General features: G+C 40.2%; 1 protein-coding gene across 3 annotated transcripts in view; it reads right to left on the minus strand.

Annotated features, from left to right (window-relative positions):
• Positions 1–16,915, minus strand: part of mgat4b (alpha-1,3-mannosyl-glycoprotein 4-beta-N-acetylglucosaminyltransferase B) — a 233,648-nt gene that overhangs the window by 89,314 nt on the left and 127,419 nt on the right. For all 3 annotated transcript variants that reach the window (XM_048543637.2, XM_048543635.2, XM_048543636.2), the window contains exons 2-4: positions 12,198–12,377; positions 4,439–4,582; positions 383–516 (exon numbers count right to left, since the gene is read on the minus strand). In XM_048543637.2, the coding sequence (XP_048399594.1) occupies positions 383–516; positions 4,439–4,582; positions 12,198–12,377 (458 nt within the window). The remainder of the gene's footprint in view (positions 1–382; positions 517–4,438; positions 4,583–12,197; positions 12,378–16,915) is intronic.

Consider the following 16,915-nt stretch of genomic DNA (forward strand, 5'->3'; position numbering starts at 1 on the left):
TTCAAAAAAAAAACAAGCTCCTACAAATAATGAAAAATGAGCATGAAAAGAGTAATGCTGGAGTGAAGCAACAAATGTCAGTGAACATTGAGAGAGAGAGAAACCGCACAATGACATTTCAACAGAACGAGGCTTGGTCTACAGGTATGTATTTAACCCATAACAAATTAGATCATTTAAACTAGATTAAAAATCAAAATAAGCCAAATTTGACTAAAAACAAAATCTTGAGAAGTTGATTGGTGACCTAATCAGGAACTTCAAAGAGAAGGTGCAATGTGATGGATGCAAAGAGCCTGCTTATTTTTGTCTAGGAAGTGCAGGAGAAAAAGGTGTTAATCGTAAAACTCAAATATAAATCCAGCAGTACATTTTCACTCACCTCTGCAATGAGTACAACAATCACACAGTCTTGCTTTTCCTCTGGGGACAGTTCATAAATGAGCGAGTTCAATGTGTCAGTCAGGTAACTGTGCACCTCCCGCTTTACGGTTGGAACTCCCATCACAATTGAAACTGTGGACCAAAAAAACAAACGACCCAGAAAATAGGTGAAGATACTGTCAATAATATAAAGCAGAGTTTATACATCAAGACTTATAACCCAACAGTTGACAACAAATAATGACCTGAATGCGGGAAATGAATACATTATCTCCAAATTTGCTGATGACTCAAAACTAGTCAACGATGAGAGTTATGAGGCAGCAAAGAGAATTCAAGGTGATTGAGATGAGCTGAGCAAGTGGGCAAACAATGGCAGAGACAGTACAATGTGGTTAAATTTGTAATTACACACTTTGGTGTGAAAAGCAGGACAGTATTATTTAAACGATGACATATCTGGAAGTATGGGTGTACATGCACGCCAGTCAATTAAAGTTGATGAAAGCAACGAGGAAGCAAATAGTATATTAGCCTTCACTGCGAATGCAGTTCAGTTCACAAGGAGGGGTGTCTTACTGCGGTTATACAGAGTCTTGGTGAGACCACAACTAGGGTTTTTCTTAATTCATTCATTGGTTGTGGGCATTACTACTAGGCTAGCATTTATTAGGCATCCCTAATTTCCCAGAGCGTGGTTAACAGTCAATTACATTACTGTGGCTCTGGAGTCACATGTAGGCCAGGCAAGGTAAAGGACATCAGTGAACCACACAGGTTTTCTGATAATTGACAATGATTTCACTGTCACCATTAAACACTTAATTTCAGATTTTTATTAAATTCAAACTCCCCCCACTTGCCATGATGGAATTCAAACCTGGTCCCCTAGAATGTTACAATAAAACAAAGAACTGCAGATGCCGGATACCTGACGCACACAGAAACAGAAAATACTAGAGAAACTCAGCAGATCTGTCAGCACTTGTGGAGAGGGAAGCAGAGTTAATGTTTCAAGTCCAGCGACCCTTTTTCGAAGGATTTTTGTGAGATACTCCGAAGAAGCGTCAGTGAGCTCAAAACACTAACTGTTTTTTCTCCCCAGATGCTGCCAGACTTGCTGAATTTCTCCAGCAATCTCTGTTTTTGGAATCTCCCAAAACATTACTTGTGTCTCTGGACTAAGTAGTCTAGCAATAACATCACTAGACCATCACCACTTGCATTCAGATTTGTTCTCCTTACCTAAGCAAGACATATTTGCCGTAAGGGGAATGCAGCACAGGTTAACTAATCTGATACTTTGGTTGGCAGGTTGTCCTACAAGGAGACAATGGTTCTGCCAGGTTTGAATTCAATAGAGTTTGTAAGGATGAGTGAAGACTTGATTGAAATCTTGATTGAAATGTATAAAATTCTAACAGAGCTGGACAGATTAGATGTAGAGAGATAGTAAGAACTGCAGTTGCTGGAGTCAGAGATAACACACAGCGAGAAGCTGGAGGAACACAGCAGGCCAGGAAGCGTCGGAGGAACAGGAAAGTTGACATGTCTTCAGAAACAGGCCCCATTTTTGAAGAAGGGTCCCAACCCAAAAAGTCAGCTTTCCTGCCCCTCTGTTGCTGCCTGGCCTGCTGTGTTCCTCCAGCTCCACATTGTGTTATCACTTAGATGTGGACAGAATGTTTCCCCTGGCTGGGGAGTCTACAATCAGGGACACAGTCTTAGGGGACACGATCAACCACTTACAATTGTGATGAGGAAATATTTCTTCACTTAAAAGATTGTTAACTTGTGAAATTTTCTATCTCAGAAGGCAGTGGAGGCCAAGTCCCTGAACACATTCAAGAAAGAGATGGATATAATTTTAGAGGGATCAGGGGTATGGGGAGAAATATGCCAATGAGATAGAGGATCATATTGAATGGTGAAGCAGGCTCAAAGGCCTATTCCTGCTCCTGATTGCTACATTTCTATTCCAAGAGTCATCAAAAACAAAGTGGGCTTGAATTCCTTACTATTTGTACAACAAGAGAAAGAAATTTCTATTGTTACTGCAAAGAACAGTCACAATTACTTGGGAAGTTTGGAAGACTTCTCAACTAAAACAAATCAATGGGACACCCCGGGATCACCCATCTCCAAACTCATAGCAGGGGCAGTGATGCAAAGACTAGAAAGGATAGCCCTTCCACTAATCCAACCACAACTATGGATACGCTACATGGCCGACACCTTTGTCATCATTAAACAAACCAAACTAGAGGCGACACACAAGCTTGTAAACAACACCCTCATCGGAATAAAATTCAGAGAGGAGAAGAACAAACAGCTCCCATTCCTGGACGTCATGGTGATGCACAAGAAAAATGGGGAGTGCCAAATGAAAGTACACTGAAAAGCCACACACACAGACCAGGTATTGAATTTCAATAGTAACCATCCCAGCACACACAAACGAAGCTGCGAGCGAACATTATTTAAACAGGCAGCAACACACTGCAGCAACATGGAACAATGCCAAGAGGAAGAAGAATACCTCTTCCAGGTTTTCAATGATAATGGATACCCAAAAAACTGGGTCAGAAGATGCCTACATTAATAACAGGAAGACACTACATGCCCCAGCACATTCATCACACTACTCTACATCAGGAACACATTGGAACTAACCACAAGGCTCCTACAACCGCTGGGCATCAAAGTGGCACACAAGCCCGCATCAACCCTACGACAAGTGCTCACCCACTCCCCACCATGGACAGGACCAATGTCATCTACAAGATCAGCAGAGACAGTGAGAAACACCACATTGGACAAACAGGAAGGACACTAACAACAAGAGGACATGAACACCAACTGGCGACAAAAAGACACGACCGATACTCACTCATCTCAATCCCCATGGACAAGGAGAACCACAAATTCAACTGGGACAACACCAAAATCCTGGGACAAGCTAAGCAGAGACAGGCACAGCTCCTGAGATGCTGCTTGGCCTGCTGTGTTCATCCAGCCTCACATTTTATTATCTGGAATTGCTAGATGCCTGGCCATTCCTATTAATAAACACATAGCACTTAACCCCATATACACTCCACTACGAAGGAAAACCAGAAGTGGGGCAATCCAGCTCAACGGACTCCACAGTTTAAAAGCCTGGCAGGAAAACACACTGATGCTTCATCGGAGGCTGCACTGAGGACATCATCCAGCACGGTAACGAAACGTCTGCGAAACAACAAACCAGCTCATCGAGTCAGCCAACCTCAACAACCACAACCTGAGCTATAAATCTACTCCAAAACCTTAGGGGACATTTTTGGGGAAAAAGAGAAAAGCTGGGAATAAGAAACAAATTAGAAATCAAGATTTATTTGGGGGAGATAGGCAACAAAACAAGAGGTCAAGATAGTAATTGATAGAAACATTTGTAAGTTATACATCCATCATCCTGATCATGATCATGATCTATACATGCACATTCATCAGCATAGCTGTATCTTGCATCTTTAATATTACAGAATTGATCAAGGTGTTTCACAGGAGCGTTATCCAATAAAATTTGGCATTGTTCCACAGAAGCATGGTTTAAAATGTATACTTTATTGAGTGCCTTCAGAAGAGAGAGACAGAATAAGTTTCAAGGTTGAAACTCTAAAGCTTAGAACCTGAGCAGCTATTGTTAAGGCCACCAACAGTGGAATCACTAAAATCAGAGAAGTGTAAGAGATCAAAATAAGATTGCTGTAAAAGCCTTGGAAGATTGTCAGGTTGATGGAGGTTACAAAGATATGAAAGGGTCAAGCATGAAAACAATAATGGGAATTTCATATCAGAGACATTTCCAAACAGGAAAACAATTTGGATCAAAAATGCATTTGTTAGGAAAATGGGAGTGCCAGTTAGCACATGGGGTGACAGAATTTTGAATGTCTTATGTAGTTTTACATTTTCCTCCCATACCTAATTACCAGTTGGACTTGAATTAATTGTTCAAAGCTCCAACCTTATAAAATCACCAAATGTTTTTGTCTCAACTGATTGCTCTTACCTCCAGTTCTCCTCTGTCCCAGGTAGACAGATGGCTGGAAACTGTCTTCTCTGGCGAGCAGATGTGGGAGATGATGGAAGATGCTTGGCAGCTGCAGTACATTCTTACTGACTGTGATGTTCCAAAGTTTGAGTTTGGTTTCAGCTGCAATGAAGATTGACATATTTGAAAAACCAACATAACCAGATGGAAAATAAAATTAGGAGTAAGGTTTTAACTGAAAATTCATTGAGAACTAGTTAAAACAGGGAGAAAGGCTCACAAATACATGTACAGGTGCAGGCCATTCAGTGTCAAGCCTGTTCCACTATTCAATTCAACCATAACTGATCTGAATTTCAACATTTAACACCCTTGCCCAAGAAACATCATTGGTCTCAGTTTTGATTTTTCAGTTGACCCACCCCATGGCCCTCCACACTTTTTTACTTCAGCTAATTCCAGATTTTAACTACTCTTTGTTTGAAGTGCTCCCTGTCATCACCTTCAATGGCCTAGAAGTAATTTTCAGGTTGTACCTTTAAAGAAAAATCACTGCAAAGAAAAATGATTTCTTAAAATGCTTTCAAGATTTACACAGAAATAAACACATTAAATTTAAAACAGTAAAAATATGAATGCAACTGTTCAAACACAGGACATTGACATCTTAGGAAAGCTAATAAGAAACTGCAGGTCCACATCCCTTCTCCCATTATCCTATTGTCCACCAACCCTCACTTTGCGACTATGTAGCCCCGTCTGCATTTTCATTAGCATGGGAAACGATGCAATACAAGCATAATGGAATAAAGGGACAAAAGTTGAAAAGTATTCAAAGTACTTATGAGAGAGGGATATACACTAACAACAGAATTAAAGCATATTAGGAATCTACAAATCTTGATTATAACACTGGGAATATCAAATGATGCTCAAGCTTCACATCCTAACGACTCCTGTCCCGACTCCTTATACTCTGTGTTACCTATTTAAAAAACTAGCTATGCTTAGCAAGGTAAAACGCATAACTCTAAAAACTGCCAAAGGAATAACTAGATTTTCCACTCTGCATACCATTAACCTTTTCTTAAGCATTAGGTTGCAATGATTACATTGAGAAGTACAGTCAGCATCAAAGACGTTTTGAGTGGTAACAAGGGGTATGAGATGACTGGGACAAAGCTGTGATCATCCATGTTGGGCATCTTTAATTAAAATGAACCCCTATTGTTCACTCAAAAAGTGCACAATATTCCATGCCATGACTTCCAAGGAGGTATGGGTAAGGTTTGCAACATCTTGCTTTGCACAAGATACCTGCAGCATTTCCTATACTACAAAAGTGACTGCACTTCAGAAGTAATTCACGATTGAGATGTCCTGTGGTTGAGAGATGCACATATCAAGTCTGTTTCTCTTTTACCAGAAAATAAAGGCAATGAAAGCATCCCCATGTCAGCACATTGTAGATTTTAATAGGCTGCTTTAATGTTGCATAATTCTATAAATTAATTTAGAGTTTTAATGAGAAGTTTATTTAGGGAGGGGAAAGAAAAAAAACACGTTTGACTCTCAATTTCAAGCAAGCCTCTCTCCAATTGATTATGGAGGTGAGAATATTTGACTGTGACCGAACTTGTAGCCAATTATTACCAAAGGATGTGTGTTACAGACGGACTAAATGAAATGCAGAATAAATGCTGTTATTTAAAACCCACTTATTTAAATTTGAGTTAAAAAGGAAAAAATGAAATGGACCTCTGCCGAACTACATTCTAACATGTGTTAAATAAAACTGATCACATACATCTGACTGCAATTTCAAATCAATTTCTCTGCAAGATTTCAGCCCCATTGTTTGAATGTACTGAATGGCACACACTATTGAATCGACTTATTACAAAAAAGGTAGGCATGGTGGTATTTCTAGGTGGCTCAAAATCTTACAAAAACATTTACACTAAAGGTATTTACATAATTAACCCTTATATTTAATATTTGAACTTTGGAATTAATGTTAGCAACACATCCAGGGCATGTTGCAGTAAACACTAAATTTATCCTGCACTGTATCAAGATCAGGAAGTACATTTTTCAAATCAACGTTGTAAGAACTGGAATCCTATTTCTCCAAAAGTGTGGATGAGGGGCTCAATTAGAGCTTTCACGACTCAGTTCAATAAAATTTTGTGAAGTAAGGGACATGGAGCAGAGGCAGAAATGTGGAATTGAGGTACAGATCAATTGTATAATTGAACGGAGAAAGAAAGGAAGTTTTGCATTTACATAGCACATTTATTACCTAAGGACTTCACTGAGACCTTTACAGCCAATTAAATGGTTCCTACATTAGAAGTAGAAGACAATTTGCACACAGCAAGCTCCTATGGTACAGATATGGCTCTTAGATAGCCTATTTTTGTGATGTTGATGCAGGATAAATATTACCAAGCCACATGAGATAGCTTCCCTGCTTTTTACAAAACAGTATCATTAGTCATCCTGTAGGGGAATTCAGTTGTTCTGTTTAATGCCTCATTTGAAAACTGTCACCTCCAATGAACTTCCTCAGTGGTGCACTATAATGTCAGCCTAGATCTTTGTGCTCAAGGCTTGGAATGGAAATTGTATCTACAAAATCATGATTCAGAGATACAAGTGCTACCAGCTGTGAGACGGCTGACATTGGAGCAGAGGTGGTTTCCTGCTGTTACGCTCCTAACAACGCAAGTAAAAGTCAAGTCCAAATTTCTTAGGTTAGAACTGTATTGTGCAGAATCCCACTTAAGGGCACAATCATATTGGCAGTATTGTCACAACAAAATGATCAAAGGCCAAAACATCATAAACCCAGAGTATCAAATCCTTAAGGTCACCTTGGTTACTATTTTGGCAGTTAGATTTTAAGATTTTTATGTTTATTCTCTCCCACCATGGGGCCTGTCTGTCAAGACCAGATTTCACTGTTCCAAGCAATGTTAATGAGTCTTTGCAATAGCAAACTGGTTGTGAGTTCAAACCTTATGAGGTCATTTGAATTTCTAGGCAAACTAGTAAAACAGACAAACACAACACATGGAATTTAACCAGCATAGTTGTGTGAAAGTATACATTTTAGAACACCCTAAATAATAGACTTATGAAGGGGGTGGGAGGAGGAAACTGACAGACAGGTGGGTGCATTTGCACAATTTTTTTTTGAGTGGGCATGTTATGAAGACTGTTGATCAGCATATTGGCTTTAACAACAAGCAGAAGCATAGAATACAAAAGCAAGAAAGCTACGCTAAATCTGGAGAAAATGTTAGTTGGAATATTGTACTCAATTTTGGAATGCCACACTTTAAGATGCTATCAGCTACTTGCAGAGAGTTCAAAGGAGATTTGAGAGTATAGTATTACAGATGAGGAACTTCATTAGGTTGTGAAACTGCAGAAGATAAGGGTGTTCTCATTGAAGCAGGGGAGTTTGAGTAAATTGAAGACCAGTGTTTAAAATCATTAGAAGTTGAGAGAGTATCTTGGGTGATGGAGTTTCCGCCAGCACTAGGTCAATAATTACACAAATTCTTGTTAAGTGGGAAAGAAACTGAAACATTTTTAAGCAGCAAATGATTCTCTGGAATCTGCTCAACAGAATGGTGGCAACAGATTCAATACAAAACATTAAAATGGAATTAGATAAGTGCTGTAAAAAGAAAATAGTTGCAGCACTCAGGGGAAAGAGCAGGGTTGTATGATTAATTGGATCACTCTTTTTAACAGTAACTCCAACATTATATTTTGAAAGGTCTCCTTCCATGCTGTTCACTGCACAGTGCGTCAAGAAATAAAATTCATATTTCCATTCTCTCCTGATTAGATGGACAGGACTCTTTGCTCGTCATCTATGTTTCTGATAATTGCTTCAGGATGTCTTATAATACCTTAGCAATATGCACTCACCCTGGCCCATGGCTTGCTCTCCAGTCTTCCATGTCATAAAAACAGAAGATAAGAGGAGGCTGCCATTTGGCCTTTCAAGCCTGCTCCACCATTCATTATGGCCATACCTGATCATCCAACTCAACAGCCTGCTCCTGCTTTTCCTTATTTCCTTTGATCCCTTTAGCCCCAAGTGCTCTATCCAACGCCTTCCTGAAATCACACAACATTTTGGCCTCATCTGCTTTCAGCAGTAGCAAATTTCACAAGCTTGCTACTCTCAAGGTAAAAACACCTCTCTTCATCAGTCCTAAATGGTTTATCCTGTATCTGTAAACTGTGACTCCCTGGTTCCAGACTCCCCTGCCTTTGGGAACATCCTTCCTAGATCTACCATGCCTAGTCCTGTTAGAATTTTACATATTTCTATGAAATTCCCCCTCATGCTTTTGAACTCCAGTGGATATAATCCTAACTGATTCAGCCTCTTCTCACGTGTCAGTCCTGCCATCCCAGGTATCAGTTTGGTAAACTTTCACCACACTCCATAAGTAGGACATCCTTCCTCAGAAAGAGATTGATTGTGAAGTCGTGGTTAGCAGGCACTGCACAACTTTTTAAATCCAGGGCCACATCTTACACATTTTAATATTCACTTTTGATGACTACACCACACTGGCAGGAGTGCACTGATACTTAAGGTGGCTTTGTGCATAGTATGGTCATTCTCAAGTTAAAAAATTTTGAGTTCCAGTCCCTCAGTCATTTTGAGCACCTTATCAAGTTTGACCCTAGACACCACAGGACTGCTTCCAGCACATGTTTTGTACAAAAAGTTCTATCAAGAAGCTTGATCTTCCTTCTTTAGGTGTGTGCATAAGATCCCACATGGGTGATGGGGCAGGGACATTGTGTTCATGTGCTCTGACTAATTTATGCCCCTAACTCCCACCTAAAATGTAATATCTAGCTGTTATCATGTTGCTGCTTGACAGAGTTGAATTGTCACAAAGTGGCTGCTTTGTTTTATATATTACATTATTAATTGGACTTCAAAAGTATTTAATTGGTTAAATATTTTGAAGCCATAGCAGACAATATATAAACACAAGTACTTTCTTGCAGCAGTGTTCTTTACTATTGATAACGATTGAAAAAGACTTACAAAGACAAACTATTCTGCAATATGGTGCTTCTACATTCCACCCACACCCCCCCCCAACCCCCGCCCACATCAGTCATCATTTATAGAATTTTCATTTCATTTTTGTAGAGGCAGCGCTACAGCTTCATGTTGCCTTCACTTGAAACTCACTTGGAACCATGGGAACCTACATGCAGTCAATATAGCGTGGAGCTGGAGGAATACAGCAGGTCAGGCAGCATCACAGGGGCTGGAGAGTTGACATTGTGGGTCTGGACCCTTCATCAGGACTCCTAGGAACCTATACATACTTGGATCATATTTGAGTTTCAAAAATACTTTAATACATTATATTTTACATCAGATTCAATTTTGCACTGATTTTAAGTTGCACAAAAACGAACACAATTCTCTGGTTTCCTCCCACAGTCCAAAGATGTGCAGGCTAGGTGGATTAGCCATGCTAAATTGCCCATAGTGTTTAGGGATGTGTAGATTAGATGGGTTATAGGGGAATGCATCTGGGTGGGATGCTCTGAGGGGCAGTGTGGACTTGTTGGGCTGAAGGGCCTATTTCTGCACAGTAGGGGTTCTATAATCTTCAAGACATTCTATAACTTCTGCACATGTTTGATGAATGCTGGTCAACTGATATTTCATCCATTTAACCTCTGTTCTGTTTCCAGATACCTACTGGTCTGCGGAGTATATTATTTCTTCCACCACCTACAGTGCTTCCCTTTTTGTAAACAAGATAATCCTCATACGTGGAAACAGTCTTCCTTATTTAGTCATTGGTATAACTGCACTGAGACCAGTATCCCATCACCAAGTTACCCCTTATTTACTTGAACATGGGACACTGGCTGTGGCCATCCAGCTCTGAGCCAGTCCCTGAAGTTGGGAGATTCTAAATCCCCTGTTTATATCTGTCAGCCAGGACTCCCTCATTGGGGCTGTTAAGCTAGGTCAATCAAGGATCTCAGTCAATAAGATCCACTCAATTCCAATCACTACAGACATTCTATGGTTAATTGCACAGTTCACCAAGCTTGCATTCAGTTAACACCTTTAACTAGCAGGCCATAGATGACATAAATTGGGACAGGTGACCACAAGATCAGTAAAACAAGCTGGTTATACGGAACTGTTCAAAGGAAGTAGATACAAGAGATGGTTGGAGACACATAGGAGATGTACAAGGTAGAGATTACGGCCCAGATAAACACACAGAGTTTCAAGCAGAGAGGGAAATAAACAAATTATTTTGAGTGTACAGGTTCAAAACTTGCACCTGTTTTAACCGATGGGCTAAGGTCTTTCACTGCAGAAAATGTAAGCGTGTTAATTTTCTTATTTCTCCACTCTCATTTGAGTTAGCCTCACACCACAGGTCAGTCTCCCAAATGACAAATGAGATGTTTCGTGATCTGTTGTGATTTCACCTTTACTGGAGCCAAATCAAAAAAAAAGATGCAGATTAAGATGCAGCTTCCAAAATTAAACTCTTCCACTTTCATCTCCATCAACAGTTTTAAGGTTCGAGTATTGCCAGCACTTCGGATTAGAATGAGTTTCCATTAATGAACTTTTATTTTGCAGAACTTCTCTGAAAATTACCCTTAAATGTTAAAGAGCATTGTCAACGAAAATAAAATCCTTGACTGAATTCTCTTATGCTATTTATTTACATGTATATGTGATTCAATGAATTCAAGTGGAAATATTTCTACCCAGTGAGTAATAGAATGGAATAAATTAACAGGAAAGACCATTCTATATACTGGCGTAGAACAGGTTTGTGACAGAATTTAACTGATGAGATAAAACCTCACTCACTGCAGAGAACCTGTTCATGTTCACAATTACATTTACATTGGCCTTGCTGGAATGCAAGCACAACCAGAAAGAACTAGGCTCCATGAGCTGAATAGCCTGTTACATTTCTCAACAATTTCTTACTCAATGTAAGGATATCGAAAGGCATGGCTGTGTCACTAAAACATGACACCGCAACTGATAAGACACACAATGTTTTGGGAGTACTGGTTTGAATTAGTCTGACCACAGATACTTATCTTCAAATAAAAATATATACTGTAAATGTTAAGATCTGAAAAATGCCTTTTCTTATGAATTTGTTAAATAGGATGTTACTGAATGTTAGATAGGAGGTGATGCCCCTCAGCAGGGGAGCATCATATAGCAACCATCATATAACCAGCTGTTGCCATTGTCGCCTTCATCCCACCATCCTGTGCTCAATGACTTAAATTGGTCTCCAATCCAATAACTCCCACAATTTAAAGTTCTCAATCTTGTTTTCAATATCCCCATAGTTTTGCCCCTCTCTAATTTTCTCCCATTAATCAACCCTTAGAGATCTCTGTGCTTCTTCAATCTTGGTCTCTTGTACAACCCAATCATTTATCACTTCACCATTAATAATTGTGTCCTCAGCTGTTAAAGTTTTTTCTCCTTAAACTTCACAGCTCCTTTCTATTTAGGGATGATATTTAAATCTACGATTGATTAAGTTTTTGATCAGCTGTTCTTGTACGTCTTCTGCACAGGACTCACTGCCAAATTTCATTTGGGAACCACCCTTGAAGCACCATGGGACATTTTTACTCAGTTAAAGGTTCCAAAACAGTATTTGCTATTGTATTTGTCCTATGCAGAGTAGATCCATTGTATTACGGAGGGTACCTGATAAGTTACTCCAAGTCCTGTTGAAATCCCTTAAGGTTTGTTTCTCAGCAATAGCTCGTTTTATCTCATCCAAGACAAGGTTCAGCTCTTTGGAACGTTTGAGGTTTTCTTGCTCTGCTGCATGCAGTCTGTCACGAAGTGCTAGAAACTCCCGTTGATAAATGTCTACCACATCTCCTGGGAAAATAAAAATATTAGGAGGAGTGAAAATGAGCCATCACTGAAAATTAAGATTTAGTTGCACATTTTCAAACAGTCCCACTTACACCTAGGAGATGAAAGGCAGTTAGTCTGCTCTTGATGTTGATTTATGTTGAGAAATACTGGTCCAGGATACGGGGACAATGTTTCTATCCATTTCAGATAGTGACTCAAGACCTAGAAATCACAAGAAATGCTGGTCAGCCAGCGACACCCACAGCCCACAAAAAATTAATAGAAAAAATTTACTCAGTTCAAGGGCAATTAGCAATGGGTGCGCTGCTATTCGGTACAATGCCAATATCCCATGAGAGGTGAAAGCAAAGAGAGAAAAATCTTGAAACACAAGAGACTTGGAGGCGGTGAGCTAGGCTAAATTCATTGCCGAGGTAGCTGAAGACAGCCACCAATTAAGGAGCAATGAAAATAGAAGATGCAGAAAGGACTAACACTGGAGGACGAATGTGTTAAAAAATATTGTTGGCTCAAAGCAGAAGTGTTAAATCACTTGGTACTCATTCAGGAAAGGAGTAACACATTCTCCCTTCGACCCTCCAAGGTGCACATGACCTCAACTCAGAACTACATCATTTATCATAAAAGGGTCAAAGCCCTGAAAGTGTCCACCTAATGGCACAATAGAACACACTGACTACAGCAGATCAGGAAGTTAACTCACTGCCACCTTCTCAATGGTGACCACAGGTGAGGAATTTGAAGCCTTCAGGGCTCATTAGTGAGTTTAATAATTTTAGAAAATGAACTCTCATTCCATGTTCTTTAGCCACCCCCACACCCTAGGCCCTGTCACGACAAGGGCTTCTCTCAGCATAACCAACTCATTTTCACCTATTTATGGCCCACATTATCAGTTTTTCTCCTTCTTTGGCTTACTGTCATCTGTCCCTTTGTCTGTCTAACTGTCTTTCTCTTGCAAACAAAAACAGAAATTGCTTGAGAAATTCAGCAGACCCGGCAGCATGTGGAAAGAAAGTACAGTTCATGTTTAGAGTCCAGAGATTCTTCTTTGTAACTGAGATAGAAGCTGGGAAAAGTTGATAATTACACTAATGACAGCAGATGGGGAGGAAAAAAATGCGAGCAGAGATGGAGCCCAGAGAGAAAGAATGCAAGTTAGGTAGACAAAGGATGGTTGATAATAAGAGACAACACAGTGTGGAACTGGAGGAACACAGCAGATCAGGCAGCATCAGAGGAGTAGGAAAGTCAAAGTTTTGGGTCAGGACCCTTCTTCAGAACTTTGATGTCAATTCTGAAAAAGGGTCCCGACCCGAAACGTTGACTTTCCTGCTCCTCTGATGCTGCCTGATCTGCTGTGTGTTCCTCCAGCTCGACAACTTGTTGTCTCTGACTCCAGTATCTGCAGTTCTTGTAATCTCTTGGTTGATTATAAGTTAGGCAAGAAGAAAAGCTGATAATGGGTACAACAAGTAGGTGAAAGGGTTACCTTTCTCTGTGGGCTCCATCTCCATCCATCTATACAAGAACCACTGTTCTTATATGATAAGTTGATTTATTGCATGACTGCCATAAATGCAACTACTATTTGGTCAACATAGTGATTAGGACTTTGGGAAGCTGGTACCTTAAACCTAACCCTCTGAATGTGAGAGTAGAATTCCTGGTCTTAATCCACAGACTGTGTGTGACATCAATACTATGGAAAAACACATTAAAACACAGACTTGTCACAGTGGATGACTTTAACTTTCACTTCCCCAATATTGACTGGGACTCCTTTAGACTCCTTTGAGGCAAAATTTGCTAAGCGCATCCGAGAGGGTTTCTTGAAACAGTACATGGATAGTCCAACTAGAGAAGAAACTATACTGGACCCTGTACCAGCTAATGAGTCTGACCAGGTGACCTGCCATTCAGTGGGGGAGCATCCAGGAAACAGTGATCGCTACTCCTTAAGTTTTAAGATAGCAATGAATAAGGATAAGTCAGGATCTTGTAGTATGGTACTAAATTGGGGGAGGGTAAATTACATTATTAGGCAGGAGCTAGGGAGTGTTAATTAGGAGGAGCTATTATCAGACAGTCCATATTTGACATGTGGTAATCGTACAAAGACCTGCTGGGGAGAGTTCAGGACTGGCAAGTTCCAGTAAGGAGCTCGGACCAAGGATGTCAAGGTATGGGACCCTTGAATAACAAGGGAGGTTATGAATTTACTGAAAAGGAAAAAAGCAGCATATGTAATGTTTATGAAGCTAATATAAAGAAAGCACTAATTCAATGGAATAAGAAAATTCTCTCTGGTATTCTGAACTGGCATCATTTTTAAAAAGGGAACAGTCTTTGTCACATTGCTGTTTGTGGGAGCTTGCTGTGCACATTCTGGCTATGATTCCTACATACTTCCAAGGCCATGTACAGACAACTAAGTGCTTTTGAAATGTAAAGTACTATATAATTGCAAATCTCTTTTGAGTTACACAGCAGAATCTTGTTTTTGAGAGTTAAACACGCAGTGATAATTAGCATGCTGGAGAACAAAATCATCATGCAGTTAATGAAAGTAGCACACACAATTACCACCAGCATTCTGAAATTAAGCACCCACAGTGGTTTTCTATTAATGCAGTGATAGAAAACAGCTCATAGTTGTGGGACTATGAATAAATGGACACAAATCAGAAATGCACTCTCCAACAGAAAATGTGACAGCCCATTTATTGGGTGGGTTTATTCACATGTTGGTTCAATACCCCAAGTGCCTGCCTATCCCATTTTGAAATGAAGCTTATTTGTACATTTGCAGGCCGTATCCTCTTTCAAATTGAGCATAATGGCTAATTACAAAAGAACTCTGAACAGGTTTATACGGATTGAATTGGATTATACACACTCCACCAGTGTTTGAAGATCTGGGAATATGTAAAACCCAGAGGACCGTCCTCCCACTGCCTACTCGTACTATCTCTGAAACAATTTTAACCCCACTGTGAAGCCTCTAAGGATGCCTACCCTGGGGACTTTACCCTCCTCCCTCCAAAACAACCTCAGTAGATCTCTCTCCCACTGCAACTCTCTTGTAATCTCTTTGGCCTTGAAACTGCTTAACCATGTCCTGAAGTAAACCAGGTGCTACAGCCACATCACCTTCCTCAGCACCTGCCCACAGAACCAGATCATCCCCAATGATGATCATACAAGTTGATTAGAGGATTAGATAGGGTGGACAGTGAGAGCCCTTTTCCTCGGATGGTGATGGCTAGCATGAGGGGACACAGCTTTAATGGGGTGATAGATACAGGACAGATGTCAGAGGTAGGTTCTTTACTCAGAGTAGTAAGGGCGTGGAATGCCCTACCTGCAACAGTAGTAGACTCACCAACTTTAAGGGCATTTAAATGGTCACTGGATAAACATAAGAACGATAATGGAATAGTGTAGGTTAGATGGGCTTCAGATTGGTTTCACAGGTCAGTGCAACACCAGCGGCCATTGGGGCTGTACTGCGCTGTAATGTTCCATGTTTTATGTACCCTCCTATCCCCAACCTGTCTGAAATTTTGCAGGCGAGGGTCAATCTTTGGCACCTGCTACTGCACCACCTCCCCCATCCTGCCCAACCCCCCTCCCCCCCCCATTGAATAAGTCCAAAGGTCTCAAATGGTTAATGCTGAAGAGTGCATTATGTACCAACTACTAAGATGTCACATTATTACAATCACAGCTAACATTAAGATTAGACAAGTTAGATCCCTCAGTGAAGTGTGGCTTGACAGACCTTTATTTTTGTTTTTAAAACTACGATGACCAGTTACTGAACATATTTACAAGAGTCTGCTAGTGTACTTTTAACATGAAAAACAAAAAGTTTGTTCAAGAGAAACAAGCTATTACATGAAAAGAAATGGTTGGAAAGAATTCATTATAAGCACCAGAACAGGATTCAAACGCACTCTTACTTTTATCCAACAACATCCTTACAAACATCAAAATTGAAGCAATGATTTACCACTATATCCACAGCAAGGCTGCTTGCTCATTTTGTCACAGCTCCAACCAGCTTCCGTTAGGCAAATTTCAGGGCTTTCACTGGATGTCTTTTCTTCAGCTTGTATCAGGAGGGGATACATATAAAACAGACCTCAAACTAAACTCTCAATTCCTTTAACTTTAGAGCAGACACGAGTTACCTAAGCTGTTTCCAGCATGACTGCACAATTTATCAGGCCGTTTAACACTCTTGCCACCATATGCATACAAACAGATACAGACAGCCTTCTGGATCTTTCCACTGCTGAGTGCTCCTGGACCAGTGACGAGGCAGCAGCACAGTTTTACTCCAACTGTTTTTGGCACTGAACTATTAACACCCACCTCCTCACTTCAAAGAAAACAAACTGATAAAAAAGAACTGCAGATGCTGGAAATCTGAAACAAAAGCAGATATTGAATTCTGAAGGAGGGCCACTGGACTCAAAAAGTTAACTCTGCTTTCTCTCCACAAACATTGACCTGCTAAACTTTTCCTACAA

This window comes from Stegostoma tigrinum, chromosome 13 (genome assembly GCF_030684315.1).
Source record: "Stegostoma tigrinum isolate sSteTig4 chromosome 13, sSteTig4.hap1, whole genome shotgun sequence".
NCBI classification, from domain to species: domain Eukaryota; kingdom Metazoa; phylum Chordata; class Chondrichthyes; order Orectolobiformes; family Stegostomatidae; genus Stegostoma; species Stegostoma tigrinum.